The sequence below is a fragment of the Numenius arquata genome, chromosome Z (assembly GCF_964106895.1).
Source record: "Numenius arquata chromosome Z, bNumArq3.hap1.1, whole genome shotgun sequence".
Classification (NCBI taxonomy): domain Eukaryota; kingdom Metazoa; phylum Chordata; class Aves; order Charadriiformes; family Scolopacidae; genus Numenius; species Numenius arquata.
This window is the reverse complement of record NC_133616.1, coordinates 12,878,918-12,896,898: the sequence shown is the minus strand read 5'-3', so window position 1 is coordinate 12,896,898 and position 17,981 is coordinate 12,878,918. Positions and strand designations below refer to the sequence as shown.

Here is a 17,981-nt window from a genome sequence, read left to right as displayed (position 1 = left end):
ACTTGTTTTCAAAGTACATGTAACACTTTATGTATGCATGTGGGTGTTTCATTGGAGATGCATCTTAGTCAGGAAATTGAGATCTGTATGTCCCAGGAGATTAGCAATTTGCAGAGCTAAAGTTATTTTCCTGACTTAATCCTACCTTAATTTGTGCTCAGTCAATTCTCTATTCTTCTTTGAGGCAATATACCAAAACAACGTAGCATGTAGATGAACAACTCCATAGTGACAAATTCTGAAGTAACATACAGGTGCAGCTCAGGATGGAAGAGCATTTTGTGAACACGCTGCCATTTGTTTTTAAGTTTTAAAGTGTATGATTTTAAAATATTATCTCCATATTTAAGGAGACACAAAATATTTTTTTACACATGAACAAGGGAGGCACAGAAAACTTTGAGGTGATGTCTGAGGTAACACACCTGAGAGAAGATATTGGGTCTAAGGTCTGCAAAAAAAAAGTCCTAAGTTGAAGTCTGTCAGGCACAAAACCCACCACCACAACAAAACAAAACAAAACAAAAACCACCAAAACACCACACCAAAACCAAAACCCCTACCCTTCAAATAGTGCAGTAAAGAAGAGAGTCAACAAATCTTAAAATAAGAATGAGAAAAAGGAGTCTCACGATGCATGGTTTACCTCTCCAAATAAACAGACTTCAAATAGATGAATCTGCGTTATGGTGAATTTAATAAAACGCACCTCAAAATGCTGTCAGACGTGGAGATTTTAAAACTTTCTCTATGCAAGTTGACAATAAACATATGTATTTAGACACTACAGCAAGATATGTATTGGCTACAAATTACAGCAGTATAATATGATAGTAGCAGAACAAGTGCATGTTGTTGTTGCATATATGTTTGTAAAAATGTTAACACTATGCTTTGCTTAAAATGCATCTTAGCACTGATACATTGCACAATGGAGACTTACCACCCAATGCAAGTGACACTCTGCAGTTGGTTTTAAGCTCTCTAATGGCTCATCTCTTTTGTGATTATAGAAAGGACATTTGTGCTGGCATGAATCGTCCGTGTGAAACCTTAGGTTTGTCTCATCTGTCAGGCATGTGTCAACCTCACAGAAGCTGTAACATCAATGAAGATTCTGGCCTTCCGTTGGCTTTCACTATTGCTCATGAACTCGGACACAGGTATAGTTGAAAGTGAAGGAGTGACGTAACTGAGTTTAATTTATTATTTGTATGTTAATACTCAAATTGCCAGACAGAAACAAAACAAGGAGTGAGTTAATGTCTCTATTATTAAAATCAAAACTGTGTTTGTTTTTTCCTAACTGAAGGAATAAGAAAGAAATTCTTAACTCTCTTGACCTCTTGTCATGGTTTAACCCCAGCCGGCAGCTAAGCACCAGGCAGCCGCTTGCTCACTCCCCCCTGGTGGGATGGGGAGAGAATGGGAAAAGTGAGAAAACTCATGGGTTGAGATAAAGAGTTCAATAAGTAAAGCAAAAGCTGGGTGTACAAGCAAAGCCAAACACGGAATTCACTCACAACTTCCCATCGGCAGAGTTCATCCATCCCCAGGAAAGCGGGGCTCCATCACCCATAACAGTTACTTGAGAAGACAAACACCGTAACTTCGAATATCCCTCCCTTCCTTCTTCTTCCCCCGGCTTTATATACTGAGCTTGATGTCACATGGCATGGAATATCCCTTTGGTCATTTGTGGTCAGCTGTCTTGGCTGTGTCCCCTCCCAGCTCTTTGGGCCCCCCACCTTCTTGTTGGCAGGCCAGTATGAGAAGCTGAAAAGTCCTTGACTGCTTAGTAACAAGTAAAATATTAGTGTGTTATCAACATTATTCTCACCCTAAATCCAAAACATACCTCTGTACCAGCTGCTAGTAGGAAAATTAACTGTATCCCAGCTGAAACCAGGACACCTTTGTTTATATTTACAACTATTCAGTCTGCCCCTTTTAACACTCTGCTATTGCAATAAATCAGGATGAAATAATAAAGCTACAAAAAAGCATCACTCAATCGTGCTATTTTTTTCCAAACGTATACTGAATTACTATGCAACTAATTTAGATGATCTCCAAATCAATCCAAATAATTTACATAAAACATACCTGTTTCATTATATCAAGGTATTTCGATATTGCAGATTAGCTGGGAACAATTTTTAATTCAAGCAGTCAGATTTCACAGAAGTATCAGATCTTTGTTTGCCTTTCTGACAAACAAATTAAGTAACTTTTGGGCATTTCTTAATAACTGGTATCTTCTGTATATTAATGTTGCTGTTATGGATACACTTAGGTCATCTCCACTAAAGTTCCAGGGCATTTAGTTTTGAACAAGGCTAAACTTTTTTTATGATTGGGTATTTTTGCTTGAAACTAGATTTCTCAGTATTTCCAATTATCTAAGGGTGTTTTGGCTGGTTAGTTGGTTTATTAAACTCAACTGAAAAAAACCAGACTTTTAAATCTGTTTTGACACTGAGCTGTTTTCCCCAGAGTAGAGGCCTATCTCATGAATAATCCAGTTTGCCTATAATGCCTGGTCTTTTCAGCTGGACCAAATTGCTTGTCTATGTGGCATGTTCACTGCTGTATCTATAGCCACACTATTTTCATTATGCACTCAGTGACCAGTCAGGATGAAATCTGTATTTCCTTATGGAATAATAATAATAATAATCGTCATCATCATCATCCTCCTCCTCTGACACAAAGATTACTCAAGTATTGATCCTATCATCCATTAACCGGTGTTTCTGTATTCAACCCTTTAGTTCTCAGAAAGGAAATAGAAAAAGTAAATAATGCTGAAATCAATAGAATTGGATCTGGGTGCTCTGGGTTTAGTTACTTGGTTCCCACAGCCTCTTGCTGACAGGGAGCTTTTTTCATTAACACTAGTTATCAGATGACACTTCTCCACAGAGGTGTGTGTGACCTCCTGGTCTAGCCTGGGTGGCTGGTAGCTCACTGTCCTTTAGATGCTGAGAGGCAGTGTACTGCTGTACTTGCCTCTGCAGGAGTGGTACAGGGTCTTGCCTGTATGAATTGTCTCCACAAAGAAAACTGAAAACTCTAGGGTTTGTTGTTAACATGAAACCATCCTTCCCTCAAGCCAACTTGAGAGTACATATGTTAAAGAGTTCAAATATGGACAATAGAAGCCCGTAAGAACAGGTAAACGGAAAATGAGAAGAAAACTGTGCACCCATCCCTTACATGGATGCTGAAAGTCAACTCTTCCACATACTGTCGCTCTAGACATTCGCCGTCCCCTGTGTCAACCCAATTCATGGAAGAGCCTGTCACTAAGGGGACACACTTGTTTTTCTACCTCAGACCCATTATTGAATTTGATTCAGACCAAAATCATGCCCTGCTTTTGGAACGTTTGAGTCATAGTACAATTACGTTTTCCAGAAACAAAGTCTTAAGTGGTTTGAACTCACTTTGTCTGATCCGTGATTGAATCATGACCTGGGTCAGTTTTCACTGCATTTTCATACAAGGACTTAGACACCATCAGATGTTAACAGTGTAGGTGTCAACATCCTCATGTATCATATCTTTGTATATTACTATTTCAGATAATCTCATTCATGATGAGATGATGTGGAGGCAAGTATGTTTAATCAGCTGAATCCTGCCCAAAGTTTTTAATGTTTATGACTCTGACAAGTTGTTGAATAAAGAAATCCCTTAATAAGTCAGAGAAGCTGGAGACAGCCACGCTGGGAAGACTTGCTGTGGAGGTCTGTTTGTAAGGCACAGTTTGAGAAAGCTAAATAGGAAGAAGGACTGGAGGTTGGAGCCTAATTCACTGGATTAGTTTGGTAATTTGGAAAACAGTATCTCTGTCTCAAAAGAGATTTAAGAAGAAAAAAGCAACAGAGATGTGATTTTAAGACAGAGTGTAACAAAGCCTTATCTTAATTAAAATGTACAAGTCTGAAATAACTGGGATCCAAGAGCTAGAAAGCTTGTAGCTTTAGCAGCTTAAACATAACTGAAGTTTAAACTGTGACTCCCAGCCCAACTGTGCAATAGTGTTTTGACTCCCTTAAAAATACCCCAGAATATAGTCTTTGGCAGTCTGTTCTTTATTTTGTGCCAGAGAATATTGCTGTGCATAACAGACATGTTTGAAAGCCTGTTGGAGTGTAGAATTTTTTTGTATGCCTTGGGTCAGATCTTCTATATGTTTTTTTTATCAAAAGGTATCTACAGCCTGTCAGGGGGAAAAAGCAACCTTAGAGACTTTTTAAGCACAGTGTGGAACCCATAGATGGGTGTTGTGGTACAGCTAATCAGCTGGAATTACTAGATGTTGTTTTTTATCTCCAGTTTTGGTATCCAGCATGATGGAAAAGAGAATGACTGCGAGCCTGTTGGAAAGCGCCCATATATTATGTCACGACAGTTGCAGTATGATCCTACTCCACTCACCTGGTCGCAGTGCAGCAAGGAATACATCACACGTTTCTTAGAGTGAGTGATGAGATTGTAGCAGTTCCCTGAAATTAGTACAATTGTGTATGAGATGTTTGTGTGGAGTCTAAAGTAGATCTTGTGTTATTGAATTCCCCAGGCTTATTTCTCACTTAGTATTTGGGCAAAGCTCCATTATATTCTTGCTTTCTGGAAGTGAACTGAAATCTTGACATACTGGCTCAGGTTTGGTGCAACCTGCAGCTTTTTGCAGTTGCCAGGAAGAAAGAAGCTTTTCCATCAAGGACATTGATGGAACATCATAAACCTTGCCTTTGGCCACGATGACATGTGCTTGTTCAAATTCATTATATTCTTTTTAAGAGCAGCAATATGGTATATCTTTAAGCAGAGGCTGTGGTGTGCTTTAAGGCCACTGTGCAAACCATAATGACCTCATAATATTTCCACTTCAACAGGTTACATTTTGCCTTTGTAACCCCCCCTAACTAGATGGAGTGCTGTTTTTTAGCAGCATTTCAGCATATCTTAGCTGGAATCTGGACTATTTCCAAAGGCCATGTAAAAAATTACCATTAAGAATTAGATAGTGGAAGTCTGTATAGAAGTGTCAAAAAAGTGTGGTTGTGTTTTATTTTTTTTTAATGTGCAATTTTGGTCTTTTAGCCGTGGGTGGGGATTCTGTCTCGATGATATTCCCCAAAAAGAAGTTTTAAAGTCCCCAGTCATTGCTCCTGGAGTGATTTATGATGTGCATCACCAGTGCCAGCTTCAGTATGGTTCCAATGCTACTTTCTGTGAAGATGTGGACGTAAGTGCTGTATGTTTTTCTTCATTCTCCTAGAACTTAGGCTTCTTGAAAGGTGTGGAAGTACAGTCAGTGAACCTCAGTTGCTAACTACAGATGCAGCATGTTCAGAGTCTCATAGGCTAGATGTTCAGTGCAGGCATTGCCTCACACTGTTTTAATTCTGCTCTGCAGATTCTGGAAGTGAGTTGTTGCACTGTTTGCCTTGTATTTTGCAAGACCTTTACTGAATCTGGTCCCATATCTCTTGTTAAATGCTGGTTCTTCAGCAGTGGAGTCATTTTGATTTAAAACTTCTAATACTGATCCTATGTAAATTATCAATGCAGCTTAAATCCCATTTTAAAAATCAAGGTGCTTCAAGCTTATTGCTTTCAACTGACCACATAATTCTGGGAACAAATCTTCAGTTCCTGGAAGAGAACTCAGGTGGAGAGAAATCAGGTTTGTGCTCTCTTCTGATTTTTCCTGATTTTCACACTCTTGATGGTCTACCTACTTAAAAGAAATTTCAGTCGATTTACCCTGAAGAGTCTTTATTTTTCCATCAAACATGAGATTTTAATGTGGAAATAAGTAATTTTCAAAGTGCCCGGCGTTTCAAAGTGCCCGGCGTTTGTCTCACAGCACAGCAAAATAGTGTGTGGTGATGCAAGGGAGCAGTATAGTCACAGCAGCACAACTCTCTACAAGAGACAGGAACCACTGCAGAGTAACAGGTTATATTAGGTAAGGTGCAGAGGTGTGGTATTTTAACCATACTTAGCATTTTCAGAGCTATTTGACTCCGTGCAGCATTTTTCTACTTAGAACAGTTCAGAAACAGTGGTTTCAAGTGCTAGTCTAGCTAAGTGATCACTAATTATTGCAGTGTTTTGAGCAGCAATATGCAGTAAGCATTGCAGACAGCATCCAGCTTTCTCCACCTGTTAAACAGGGCTGTGGCAGAAGTGGTGTTATGGCTATCAGCAGAGCTGGAGTGTTTTTTAGGCAAGGTATTGTGCACAGCTGTGGATTGGGGACTGCTGATGTTGGCTGTTTATTCCATTCAGATAATTATGTGTATCCTCATCTACCCTTCTATTAGGGAGATTATTTCTGATTAATCTTCTCGTCCTTAATAGATAACATGATTACCAATGTTGAACTGCAACTAGTGAATCTGAAGCAGGGATTGAAAGATTGCTTTCATTACCTGCTGTTCCAGTTTCCTCGGTTACTGTAATTTGTCTGTTGGTACAGATAGAAAATTAAAGTATAATTTTGCAGTATTGGTTCATTCTGTCTCTCCTTGGGTTTGAACCTAGTAGGCCATTACATTCGATGTCTCCTGATTAACCAATTTTACAGCTAGACATATGGCAGAAAATTAATTGGTATCATCTCATTCTGCATTTTACTGGAAGGCCTGTGTTCTGCAGGTAGCTGTACTGTCAAGGAAAGAAATTATGAACAGTATAGTCTGCCTGGCACGTTAAGCGATCAGTATAGTCATTTTGTCTAAGAGGTCTGACTGTTCTTTGCCTTTCCACTATTTACTTAATGCTCACTCACTGACCAGGCTACATTTGTTCTGTAACTTTTAATGTCTGGCTGAATTTGATCCATGGATTGTTTTTGAGAGAAGAATCTGCATTTAGCTAAAGGTGCGCAGAGGTTCAGTGATAACACTGCGGTTTAGAATTCAGATAGTGATTTTCACAAACCATTTAGGTAGGAATTCCTCTAAGCATCTTGTGAAAAGAAAAGCAAAATACAGATTAAGGGGAGGAATTTTCCAAGTGGTAGGTAGATCTATAGCTTCCTATGGGACAGGTTGTAGGAGCTCAGAATCTTTATCTTATTGCCCCCTCTTTATCTCCAAAACTTCCACTGACTGCAGTTAAAACGGCATTTTTTTTAACTCAACTTTCTTTAAGGCACAGACCCTGATCTCACAGATTGGGTGAAAAGTGTATACCATACTGCTGATGGTAAAAATCACTTGCCTTGCAGTGAGTCCATGGTAGAGTCATGAATTTCTGGCTGTTGCCTCCGACAACATGCAGTAAAGAGTGCTTTTCCTTGTACAGTTGTTAGTCCAGTATTCTTAAAGATGGAAAAAAGCTCTGGTACATGAAGATCAATATGGAAAAATTCTTGCAAAGCTAAAGAATTGCCTCTATGGACTCTTGCCTTTGAAATGCCACCGAGATGATGAAAGAGCTGGAGCACCTCACCTATGAAACAGGCCGAGAGAGTTGGGGTTATTCAGCCTGGAGAAGGCTCTTGGGAGACCTTATAAATCCTTCCAGTATCTGAAGGGGGCCTACAGGAGAGATGGGAAGGGACTCTTTATCAGGAAGGGTAGCAATAGAATCATAGAATCGTCTAGGTTGGAAGGGACCTGTAAGATCATCTAGTCCAACCGTCAACCTAACTCAGATAAAAACAAAAGAAAATCATACAAAAAATCCCCCACATTACTAAACTATCTCTCTAAGCCCTGTATCAACCTGTCTTTTGAAAAGATAGAATGAGGGGTAATGGTTTTAAATTGAAAAAGGGGAGATTTAAATTAGATATTAGGAAGAAATTATTTCATGTGAGGGTGGTGAGACACTGGCACAGGTCACCCAGAGAAGCTGTGGATGCCCCATCCCTGGAGGTGTTCAAGGCCAGGCTGGATGGGGCTTCGAGCAACCTGCTCTAGTGGGAGGTGTCCCTGCCCATGGCAGGGGGGTTGGAACTAGGTGGTCTTTAAGGTCCCTTCCAACCAAAACCATTCTATGATTCTATGATATGCTATATTCAAGTGTTAAAAATAAAGGATTAATTTCATAAGGAAATAGAATTCATCAGCCAGAACACTTGGGTAGCTCTGCCTTAAGAACCTGACAATGATGGCTTCACAAAGAGGTGCTAAGTAATGCTACTTCTGAACTATAAATAGGGAACTGCAAAACAATTTTTGATTTGTGTGCGTTGCCCCAAAGCAGCTAAAAGAGCCAAGATGCCATGCTCCCGACGTTGTATTCCAACTGGAGATTTGGAGTGCATTGAGATGTTCTGTACTACCAACTTGCTTTCCAGTGTTCGAAATGAAAACTAAGGTGGACACAGAATGCAGAAAGTAAATGTCAAAACAGACCGTGCCCAAGCTTAGCTATTTTAAATAGAAGCAGGACAGAAACCAGCAGCCAAGTTTTGCATTTCGCACTCGGGCAAATGCTGCTGCTGGCTCCCTGGGGCTGGATTTTCACAAGTGCCCATTTTCTGTGTTTGCTGCCGAACCTGGCATGTTATTTGCTCTGAGAATCCCAGTGGGAGCTGCCAGCAGGATCCTTCTTGTCGGCCCCTTTCTCTGATGACAATTACAGCTGTCCCTGATTCATGAGTAGGTGCTGCCAGCTCTGTTCCCTCTCCCATTGTTGAACTCCACAGTTCAAACACCCTCAGCCAAGACCTGGCCCGGAGCCCCTGGGCTTGTGCTCCTGCTGTTCCAGTTGGGAGCACAAAGTCTCTCTGACACTCCTGGGTTTTCTCCATCTTGGAAGTGGTCTACCACTCAAAGCCCTGCTCATTAAGGAGTTCCAAGCATGCAGGGCTCCTGTGTGTCAACCAAAAGAGGAGCTGGTGTGCATGTGAACCAAGGAGGGGGGAACAGCCCTTGATGTCTGTCCTCCCTCTCTAAAGAATAGTTCTGATGGAGAGAAGGCATCTTGTTATAAGGTAGCTGTAATGTTTCTTGCCCTGCTAGTTTTGTTGACTCTTGGGAGTTTCTGTCCCATCTGTGGTGTTGACCACTGCATGTGGAGCAGCTGCTGAAATGCTGTGCTTTGCTGGCAATGTACTGCATTAAACTGGCACCAGTTTCTGAGTGACTTAATATGCAAGCATTCGCTAACCAGAGCCCTTACTCTGCCCAGCCCACTAGGCTTTTTTTATCTGCCAGCTAGCCTGGGCTGCTTCTTTTAGATGATTTCTTTGACATCTGCTTGGCTGATGTTTTAAGAGACCTGTGTTTTGCTCTCTTTTTTCCTCATGCAGCTATGGGACCTCCATGAATATTAACCTGGCTGTTCTACTTGGCGACATGATGTTGGTTTTGCTGACCTGGCTAGCTTCTCTAACCTTTGATTTCGCTGTATGTTTTCAGGCAGACAGCAATGCAAAACTGAAGATTACATTCATTAGTACGCATCAAATGAAAATAATACAAGCTCTGTTCACCTTAGCTATATAAACAGTAGTGCCCAGATTTTGTAAAGCCATTTTTCCTGTGTGGAGCTGGGAGCTGAGCAGCCAATGAGGACAATATTTATACTCACATCATTGAGATAATTCACTTGATAGAAAATACTCACCTTTTTGTATTTGTCAAATAGTTCCTCCTTGTACGCTAATGAGGAGTGCCTAAATTTGTACCCTTGGTGGGTCCTAACCTGTGGAAAACCCTGAAAATCTGTCTCCAGAAATGCAGCCCTTATAAGGCTTTGTAAATGGATGTACAAAATCGTGGGAGACTTTTGAAAATCTTGGCCATAGGAGTTCAGCTCTGCTTCAGACTGCTGCAGTTTTCTTTCTTTTCCAGAACCTTTGCCAAACGCTCTGGTGCTCAGTGAAAGGCTCCTGCCGCTCCAAGCTGGATGCAGCTGCGGATGGAACTCGGTGTGGAGAAAACAAGGTGACTGTGAGACCACTGCCTGCAAGCAGCACTGCCTGCAAAGGGCTGTGGAGGAACCATGAGTAGCTCTGCCATTGTTTAGCACAACGGAGGGACATCTCTGACATCCCCATTTACGTTTCCACTTAAGTTTTCGATCTTCAGGGACTGAAATAACAAATAATTCACGCTAACATCTTCCTGCAATAGTGATCTTAAGCTTTTTGCCCTTTTTCTTCTCTCTTCAGTGGTGCTTCTCTGGTGAGTGCATTACAGTAGGCAAGACTCCGGAAGCAATCCATGGTGGATGGGGTGTTTGGTCATCCTGGTCCCATTGCACAAGGACATGTGGGGCAGGAGTTCAGAGCGCAGAGAGACCATGTGATAACCCAGAGTAAGCTGAGTGCACAATCCTTTCTTACCTTTTATTCAAGATCTTTGAGGTACTCATGACTTTGGAAACTTTTATATGAGACTGTTACCAGCGGGTGCCACAGCAAGCCAGGCACTGAGCACTTCTCCTTCCTAGTTAAGTACACCTGTGTGAAATTCAGTTTGCTCACCTTTTACAATCATTAGCTCATTCTTTAATCCTTCCCCTCCATGGAGCTTATTTCTACAGAAAATGAAAAAAATCCTGATATTTAGTGTTTAGGCTTTGTAGAAATAATAGTTGCTTTAATAGTACCGCCATGAATAAATAAATACCCTCAAACACTGGATGAGAACAATAGTGAGGAATCTGTTCCTGAGGGAAATCACGGACTCACTTTCATGTTTTGTTCTAGTCATCAGCTTTGTTTGAATTTTGGACATACGAGTTCATAGATACAGGGCATGAAAGGCAGAATTTTCTAATACATATCTGAGTTCATGAAGACCCTACGTCTCATTTTCAGAAATCACTAGGAGGGTGCCTAATAGCAGGAATCAGTTGGCTGTTCTGAAAGAACTGTCAAACATTCTAGAAAATTCGGTATTTTGGGGGAGTTTATTTGATAAGGTAATCTGTTGTGAGCTCAGCCAGGCAATGTATCAAGCACTTCTTTGGGATAGAGGGTTTGTCTAGGTCTCTGTGCTCCATACTGACATGTTTGGGTACTTGAACATGTGAATGGTGTCTGTACCTTGTCAAGGATTCAGATTCACCTATATTATATCATTAGAACCTGCAAGACATTGCTCTTTTAAAACTACTTTTTACCCAGAATCTTATGTCCCACTCTCAATGTTCCTGTTCTAGACCACAGTTTGGAGGAGACTACTGCACTGGAGAAAGGAAACGCTATCGCATGTGTAACATTAGCCCCTGTCACAAAGGCTTGCCAACCTTTCGTCAGATGCAGTGCAGTGAATTTGATACAGTTCCCTACCAGAATGAATTCTACCACTGGGTGCCCGTTTATAACACAGGTACGAAGCTACAAGTTTTTTAATATCTTGTATAAAAAGTAAAACTGCAGACCAATGAGAAACCTCTTTAAGGGCAAGACATCACTGAATTACAAGTATTTTAATTAATTAGAGAGAAAAGTCTGGTGTGCTTCCATATGCACGTGTGCCTTTTCTGTATACAGAAAGCCAGTTGTTCTCCTCTACACACAGATGTTTGGGGAAGATACTGCATTAAGAAAAGCTGTTGAAGTCCTGCCTATGCTAATTGTCTGGGATAGACCTAAACCATCTTTTCCAATGTCCACTGCAGAACAAGAAGTACAGTAGTATAGTGTAGAGCTGCATCTTCGGGCTGCAGGCATCACCGCACCCAATAAGCAGAGAGAGATCTGCTGCACAAACGTGGCTTTACTACATGGTCAGTGTACCTGGCACCACACCAAGGAAGTAATCCTCAACAGGTTCAGTATTGTACTGCCCTGTATTGTAGAGACAGAATTGATGCCTCTGCCTTATAACTTGCTTTGTACGTAGCTACTAAATAGCTACTCACTACTAAGTACAGGGGCAGTAGTTATTACCATGCAGTTTGATTCTTGGTGTGTGCATAAATGTAAGGAGTAGATTATCCAGTAGAAGCTAGCAATATTTTTTTTTTTGTGTGACAAAATAAACCAGTTAGGGAAGTGAAGCTCAAGATTCAACTTTAGATTTTGTTTGCTGATAGTATTTTCAGCATGTTCATTGCATTTTCATAGTTATTGGCAGTTCTGAATAGGTTTCCTAAATTTCAGCTACATTTTCAATTTCATCTAACAAATACACTATCAAAGTTGAACCTGCAGCAGACAGACTTCCAGGAAAATTTCTGATCAAAGAAAAGATAGGTAACAGAAAAAGACTCTCTCAGAAGGACTCTGAGTAAAACAAAAATGGTAAATGCTAACAGCCTAACGCTTAGTCCAAAGCCAAACTCATACACCATTTTCTGCAGTCATCATCACTGAAATTAGGATTCCAGTCCCCCCGGTTACTCATGTGTAGCGCTGCAGGATACAGCCTTAGTTCTGCTCATGTCCTCTCTAGGGCCGTGCTAGAGAACTGGTAGTTCTGCATGTGCATTTGTTGCTAAAGGTCTGCTTTTAAAAGACATTAAGAATCATGAATCAAATGCTTCCTGCACATTGGAAGGCAGGCCAGTGGTACGTCCGTGCCATATTTAAATAGAGCTTATTGAGCTTTACGGACAATCCACTTATCTTTAAAATAGTGGGTTGTTGAGCCTGATAGATTTCATCTGGAAAATCCTGGGTTTCAGTGACCTTTTGCAAAATCTTTCAAATACCAAGCAAATATTTTTTCTGTGTGTTAAAAAGCCTTTTGACTGTTTTCATCTGTTTACTCAGCAGCCAGAATTTCAGCCTAGAGTTACATGTCTTCCCTGTAGTATGTGAGGTTCTTAACGTTTGCAACTTCATTCTTACAGTCCGTTAACAACAGTTGAAGTGTTTTCTTCCTGCTAACCTCTAACTTACAAAAATCCTGCCTTCCTCAGACAGGCAGACCCTTCATCTGACATCATCATTGTATGATTGAGGGTGGGTGGGTGTCATGGGCACACTGCTTCCAGTTTTGTCCAGCCAGTGTTACTTACTGCACTGAAATACATCCGTGCAAAAAAGAGCTGATGTTTGAGGCCTCTGGAGACTTAATGACCATGTCCACCATATATCCAGCAGTCTTTGTCAGTGTAGACCAGCTTCCTTCCCTTACTTATCCTCCTAACTGGTGAAATCCAGTTTCAAAGACTTTTCAGAGCACTCTGTTACTACTTTAGCTTGCTGCCAAGAAGGTTTTGCCAAGAAGGTTTTGCCAAGAAGACGCCCGATCCTCAGGGGTCGATACCGGGACCAGTGCTGTTCAACATCTTTGTCAGAGACACGGACGGTGGGATAGAATGCACCCTCAGCAAGTTTGCTGACGACACCAAGCTCAGTGGCACGGTCGACACGCTGGAGGGAAGAGATGCCATCCCATCCAGAGGGACCTGGACAGGCTTGAGAGATGGGCTTGTGCAAGCCTCATGAAGTTCAGTCAGGCCAAGTGCAGGGTCCTGCACCTGGGATGTGGCAATCCCAGGCACAAATACAGGTTGGGCAGAGAATGGCTGGAGAGCAGCCCTGAGGAGAAGGACTTGGGGGTGTTGGTGGATGAGAAGCTCAACATGAGCCGACGATGTGCACTGGCAGCCCCGGAAGTCAACCGCATCCCGGGCTGTATCAAGAGAAGTGTGGCCAGCAGGTCGTGGGAGGCGATTCTGTCCCTCTACTCTGTGCTCGTGAGACCCCACCTGGAATGCTGTGTCCAGCTTTGGAGTCCTCAACACAGGAAGGACATGGACCTGTTGGAACGGGTCCAGCGGAGGGCCATGAAGATGATCAGAGGGATGGAGCACCTCTCCTATGAAGACAGGCTGAGAGAGCTGGGGTTGTTCAGCCTGGAGAAGAGAAGGCTTCAGGGAGATCTCATAGCAGCCTTCCAATATCTGAAGGGAGCCTATAGGAGAGCCAGAGAGGGACTCTGTGTCAGGAAGTGTAGTGACAGGACAAGGGGTAATGGTTTTAAATTGGAAGGGGGGAGATTTAGATTAGATATTAGGAGGAAATTCTTTACTGTGAGGGTGGTGAAGCACTGGAACAGGTTGCCCAGGGAAGTTGTGGCTGCCCCATCCCTGGAAGTGTTTAAGGCCAGGCTGGATGGGGCTTTGAGTAACCTGCTCTAGTGGAGGTGTCCCTGCCCGTGGCAGGGGGATTGGAACTTGATGATCTTTAAGGTCCCTTCCAACTCTAACCATTCTATGAAGTTTTGGCTTGTGTTTTCTTATCAGGCATTTTAAATCTTCTCATGCTGCATGTGGGATATAAGGGGAAAAGAAAATATCGTGAAGCTTTCCCAAACCCTGAGTGCACATAACAGTTTTTGTGTGGAAGTGTCTAGTTGAGGAGAAGAAACCTTGAGTTAGACATTTTGTGACATTTTAGACATTCTGTGTTCCTTCATCGTGCTGGAAAAACAGTAAATGATCTAGATGGTCACACTTCTCTTTCCTGGCTTTAATTTCATAACTTACATGAGCCAATCCTAATAATGTCACATAATTAAATGCTGTCGTAATGTCCTTTTCTGTTGTATAAATTGTACCTTCAGAAGTGGACAAAGACTATTTTCTTAATAGCTTATGATTTAATATGAGGTGAGATGCAACAAGCAGCTTTAACAAACAACCTGGCAGAAAAGCAGTGAATGATATCTCGTTGTTAGTTAGGCCAACTATATTTAAAGTTCCAACTGAGATTTTCCCTTCTATTTTAAGTGAGTTTGGGCCTGTTGGGGAACTTGCATAGTCCTACTGTGAATTTGCCCTAGAGGACAGAACACCATGTGCTCAAGTAGGAACACGTGAGTATCCCTGGGAGTCTCAGCATGAAGGGGACTTCCAGGTTCAAGGGTGACTAAAGCATCCAGCAGCTCTGATCAGGGTGTTTTCTCAATTGTTCTTGTGACCCAGGCTCCTACTTTGACTTTTTAGTCAGACTTTGGTGATAATCTACTTCTCTTGCCATCAGGCTCACACCACCTTTGTTTATTTCATACCTTTTGACAAATTACATTTATCTGAATCTGATAGCTTCTCGGGGCTTAAGTTCCACGTAGTAAGTATGAGTCCTACATTGAATCATATAAATACCTTTCTTTTCTCAGTCAGTGCCAGGATCATCTCATGTACTGGCAGATAGGGGTTGTGTTGCTAAAGTGTTTTAAATTTCGTGTTTCTTCCAAAATACGTCTGTGTATCAAGTAAGATTCATACTGATACAGTTGCAGGGGCTGAGCTAATGGCATGAGGTAATGTTTCTGCTGCCAGTGCTTTGAAATTAAACTTTCTCTTGGAGTTCCAAGTTGGTTAAAGTGATAAAGTATCTTCACCTCAGCCTTTTTTCCCTGTTTCGTCTGTGTTTGGTAATTGTCTTTTCTAATTTTCTTTGCTTTGGGTTTCTTCATCCAATTCTGAGTTCTCACAGAGGTGGGTGTTAGAAGAGGCCCACAGCTTTTCTTCCTTGTGAAGTAGAGAAATGTATTGAAGCCTTATCATCTGCTGGCAGACACATTAATCACATCCTTCTCAGTCAGGTTAAGCTGGATCCTTCCTGCTTGTGAACTCATGGGAGTCAGCTGTGAGGGCAACAGATTTAAATTAGGAAGGGAATATGTTCTTTTCTAGTTATCTTCATGTTATTCTATTTACACTTGGTGAATCTGAGCTCTGTTATAATATACACAGTGGAAAAAACCCATATGCCTGGATTTGGGGATTTTTACTCAACTTTTGTGGCTTGCTTCCTCAGTCCTATTTTGATTACAAATAAGTCACTGGTGCTTATGGGAGCTCTGTGGCTTGGGATTCCGTTAGGTCTGGGTTTCTTCTATATATTAGAGGATTGATCTTGTACCTGTTCAAATCAGCAGCATAATCTTGGTGCAGGATACCGGCACCATGGATAAAAAAAAGGATGTCATTTTTCTAGGCTGCTGAGTGTTTGTGGCACCTCAGCTAAATCTTATGTCCAGTTACGAGCAATGCAGTGCCAGAAGGATGCAGCCAAACTGGAGGAGGATTACAGGGAAGCAACATGGAAGTCAAATGTTTTGAAGATAGTTTATGGGAAAGGTTGAGAAAAGCAAGTTCATATACCTGAGCTAGTAAAGTTACAGGCCAGCAAGACTGCATGGCTCCATGCAGTGTTGTGCTTGGGTCTAGAAGAAGCTGTCAAGGTCCAAGCAGTTCTGTGCCCTTCTTAACTGACTTTGAAAAGCAGGACCCCATGGTCTTGTCAGCTCAGTTTGAATGTAGCTCTTCTGCTTTCAAACTTGGATTTGGCATCAAGTTTTCTGTCCGTGTACTTCATACTGCAGCTTCCCATCCCCTCCATTCAAGCAGTACAAGAACCCCCAGAGCGAGATGGTTAAAGCAGTTCTTCACGTCCATGGAAGGTAGGACAAGCAGAAACAGCCAAAACAGCATGTCACTACACCCGTGAGACCATGTGGGAACTTTAGGTTACATATTAAGAAATCTTCATTACTGTATGGATGGTTAAATATTAGAGGCAGGTTACCTAGAGGGACTGAGGAATGAGTATTATGGTTGTACATATAAATGCAGTCTAAGGAAGAGTAGTCTAAGTGGCTTTGACCCTGCTTTGGTGTGGAAGGATGGGAAAAACCCTGTAGACTTTACCCAGGCGGAAATTAGCTCCAGTTAGATGGGAATTCAGTGTGCTTTTCCTGAACAAGGATTGTGTGAGCATGGTCACTACTGAGGGTTCACAGATTGGGTATAGTATGTCATGCATATGCTGGATTGCAAGAATTTATTTATATTTTGGCCTGAAAGTTACTAAGACCACAGCCTTTTTGTTAAAGTCTCATCATGAAGGAACCGAATTTGCTAAAGTAACTAAACCAGTTGATTTAATGAGGTCCTTTTGAGCAACCCTAGTGCTCATATTTATTTCAGTTTAGTCTATTTAGATTTTCAGGACTGACATAAGGTTTAGAATTCAATGCCAGTCTTTGCTTTCAAATTCTTCCATCATTTTGGGAAATGTATTTATCTTCCTTGTGCGTCAGTTGTCTATCTGAAAATAGGAGATAAAAGTACTTTCTGCATCTGTATCTGTTCCGTGTTTAAAATGCTAGGCTTTTTGAGGACAGTGTCTGATTCTGGTGCAGTTTATTTACAGTCCTAGAATAATGGAACCCTGATCTTTTGTCAGGTCCCTGAGCTCAGCTGTAAGAAAATAATAATGATAGAAAAATAAATAATTTCAGAAAATGAATGGCTAATATAGTGCTAGGATAATTTCCTCAGTGGTGCCCTAACCAGCCTTCTATGCAGATGAAATATCAAAATAACTTCGAGAATGATGGCAGGAGTATAAATACTGGATAGGATTGAGTTTGTGGGGAGGGAGCAATATCCTCAAGTTTACTGTGGGGCTTAGTAGAAAACCAACAGGAAGAAAATCAGTACAAAATTTGCAGAAACAGGTATGATCTAATTTTAGATCAGTTACTACAGTTAGAAAAACTAGGAAGTCTTTCGTGCCTAGAAAGCCCTTCTTTGAATCATAAACCTTTGAAGTCTGAAAGTTTGCTTGTTATTTATTTTTGCTTTTTATTTTGACTTAGTAAGGGAGTTACCTTTCTCTGCAAACTTTTGCTGAGTTACATACTTAAAGCATCGTAGTTATGACAGGAATATATCAGCAGTCAGCTCTGCCTGCTTTTTGTTGCTCAGTGTTTTCCGAAATGAACTTGGATGCCATGTTGCTTGTTACGTCAACACACATCTGGGGAGGAGATCCAGGTATTAAACTGCTGCTCTACATATTTCATTATGAGCAATGTAAAAGCTGAAATGGCTTTATGCAAAGTCTGTGTCCATCAAGATTGATTCTGAGGCAGTAATAGACTAGCTGGAATTCTGGGATTCTCCTTTCCATAAGGGTATTATACTTTGTGTTTAAAAAATAATGCATTGAGAAGGTAAGCAAAGTGAAACAAAATTTAAAGTACTAAAGTAATCAAATTAGCCACATGGCCAGAAGAAGATTTCTGCAG

General features: G+C 41.3%; 1 protein-coding gene across 3 annotated transcripts in view; it reads left to right on the top strand.

Moving 5' to 3' along the window:
• Positions 1-17,981, top strand: part of ADAMTS12 (ADAM metallopeptidase with thrombospondin type 1 motif 12) — a 173,648-nt gene that overhangs the window by 92,088 nt on the left and 63,579 nt on the right. For all 3 annotated transcript variants that reach the window (XM_074165983.1, XM_074165985.1, XM_074165984.1), the window contains exons 7-12: positions 1,014-1,163; positions 4,345-4,488; positions 5,116-5,260; positions 9,831-9,923; positions 10,151-10,296; positions 11,146-11,315. In XM_074165983.1, coding sequence (XP_074022084.1) covers positions 1,014-1,163; positions 4,345-4,488; positions 5,116-5,260; positions 9,831-9,923; positions 10,151-10,296; positions 11,146-11,315 — 848 coding nt within the window. The remainder of the gene's footprint in view (positions 1-1,013; positions 1,164-4,344; positions 4,489-5,115; positions 5,261-9,830; positions 9,924-10,150; positions 10,297-11,145; positions 11,316-17,981) is intronic.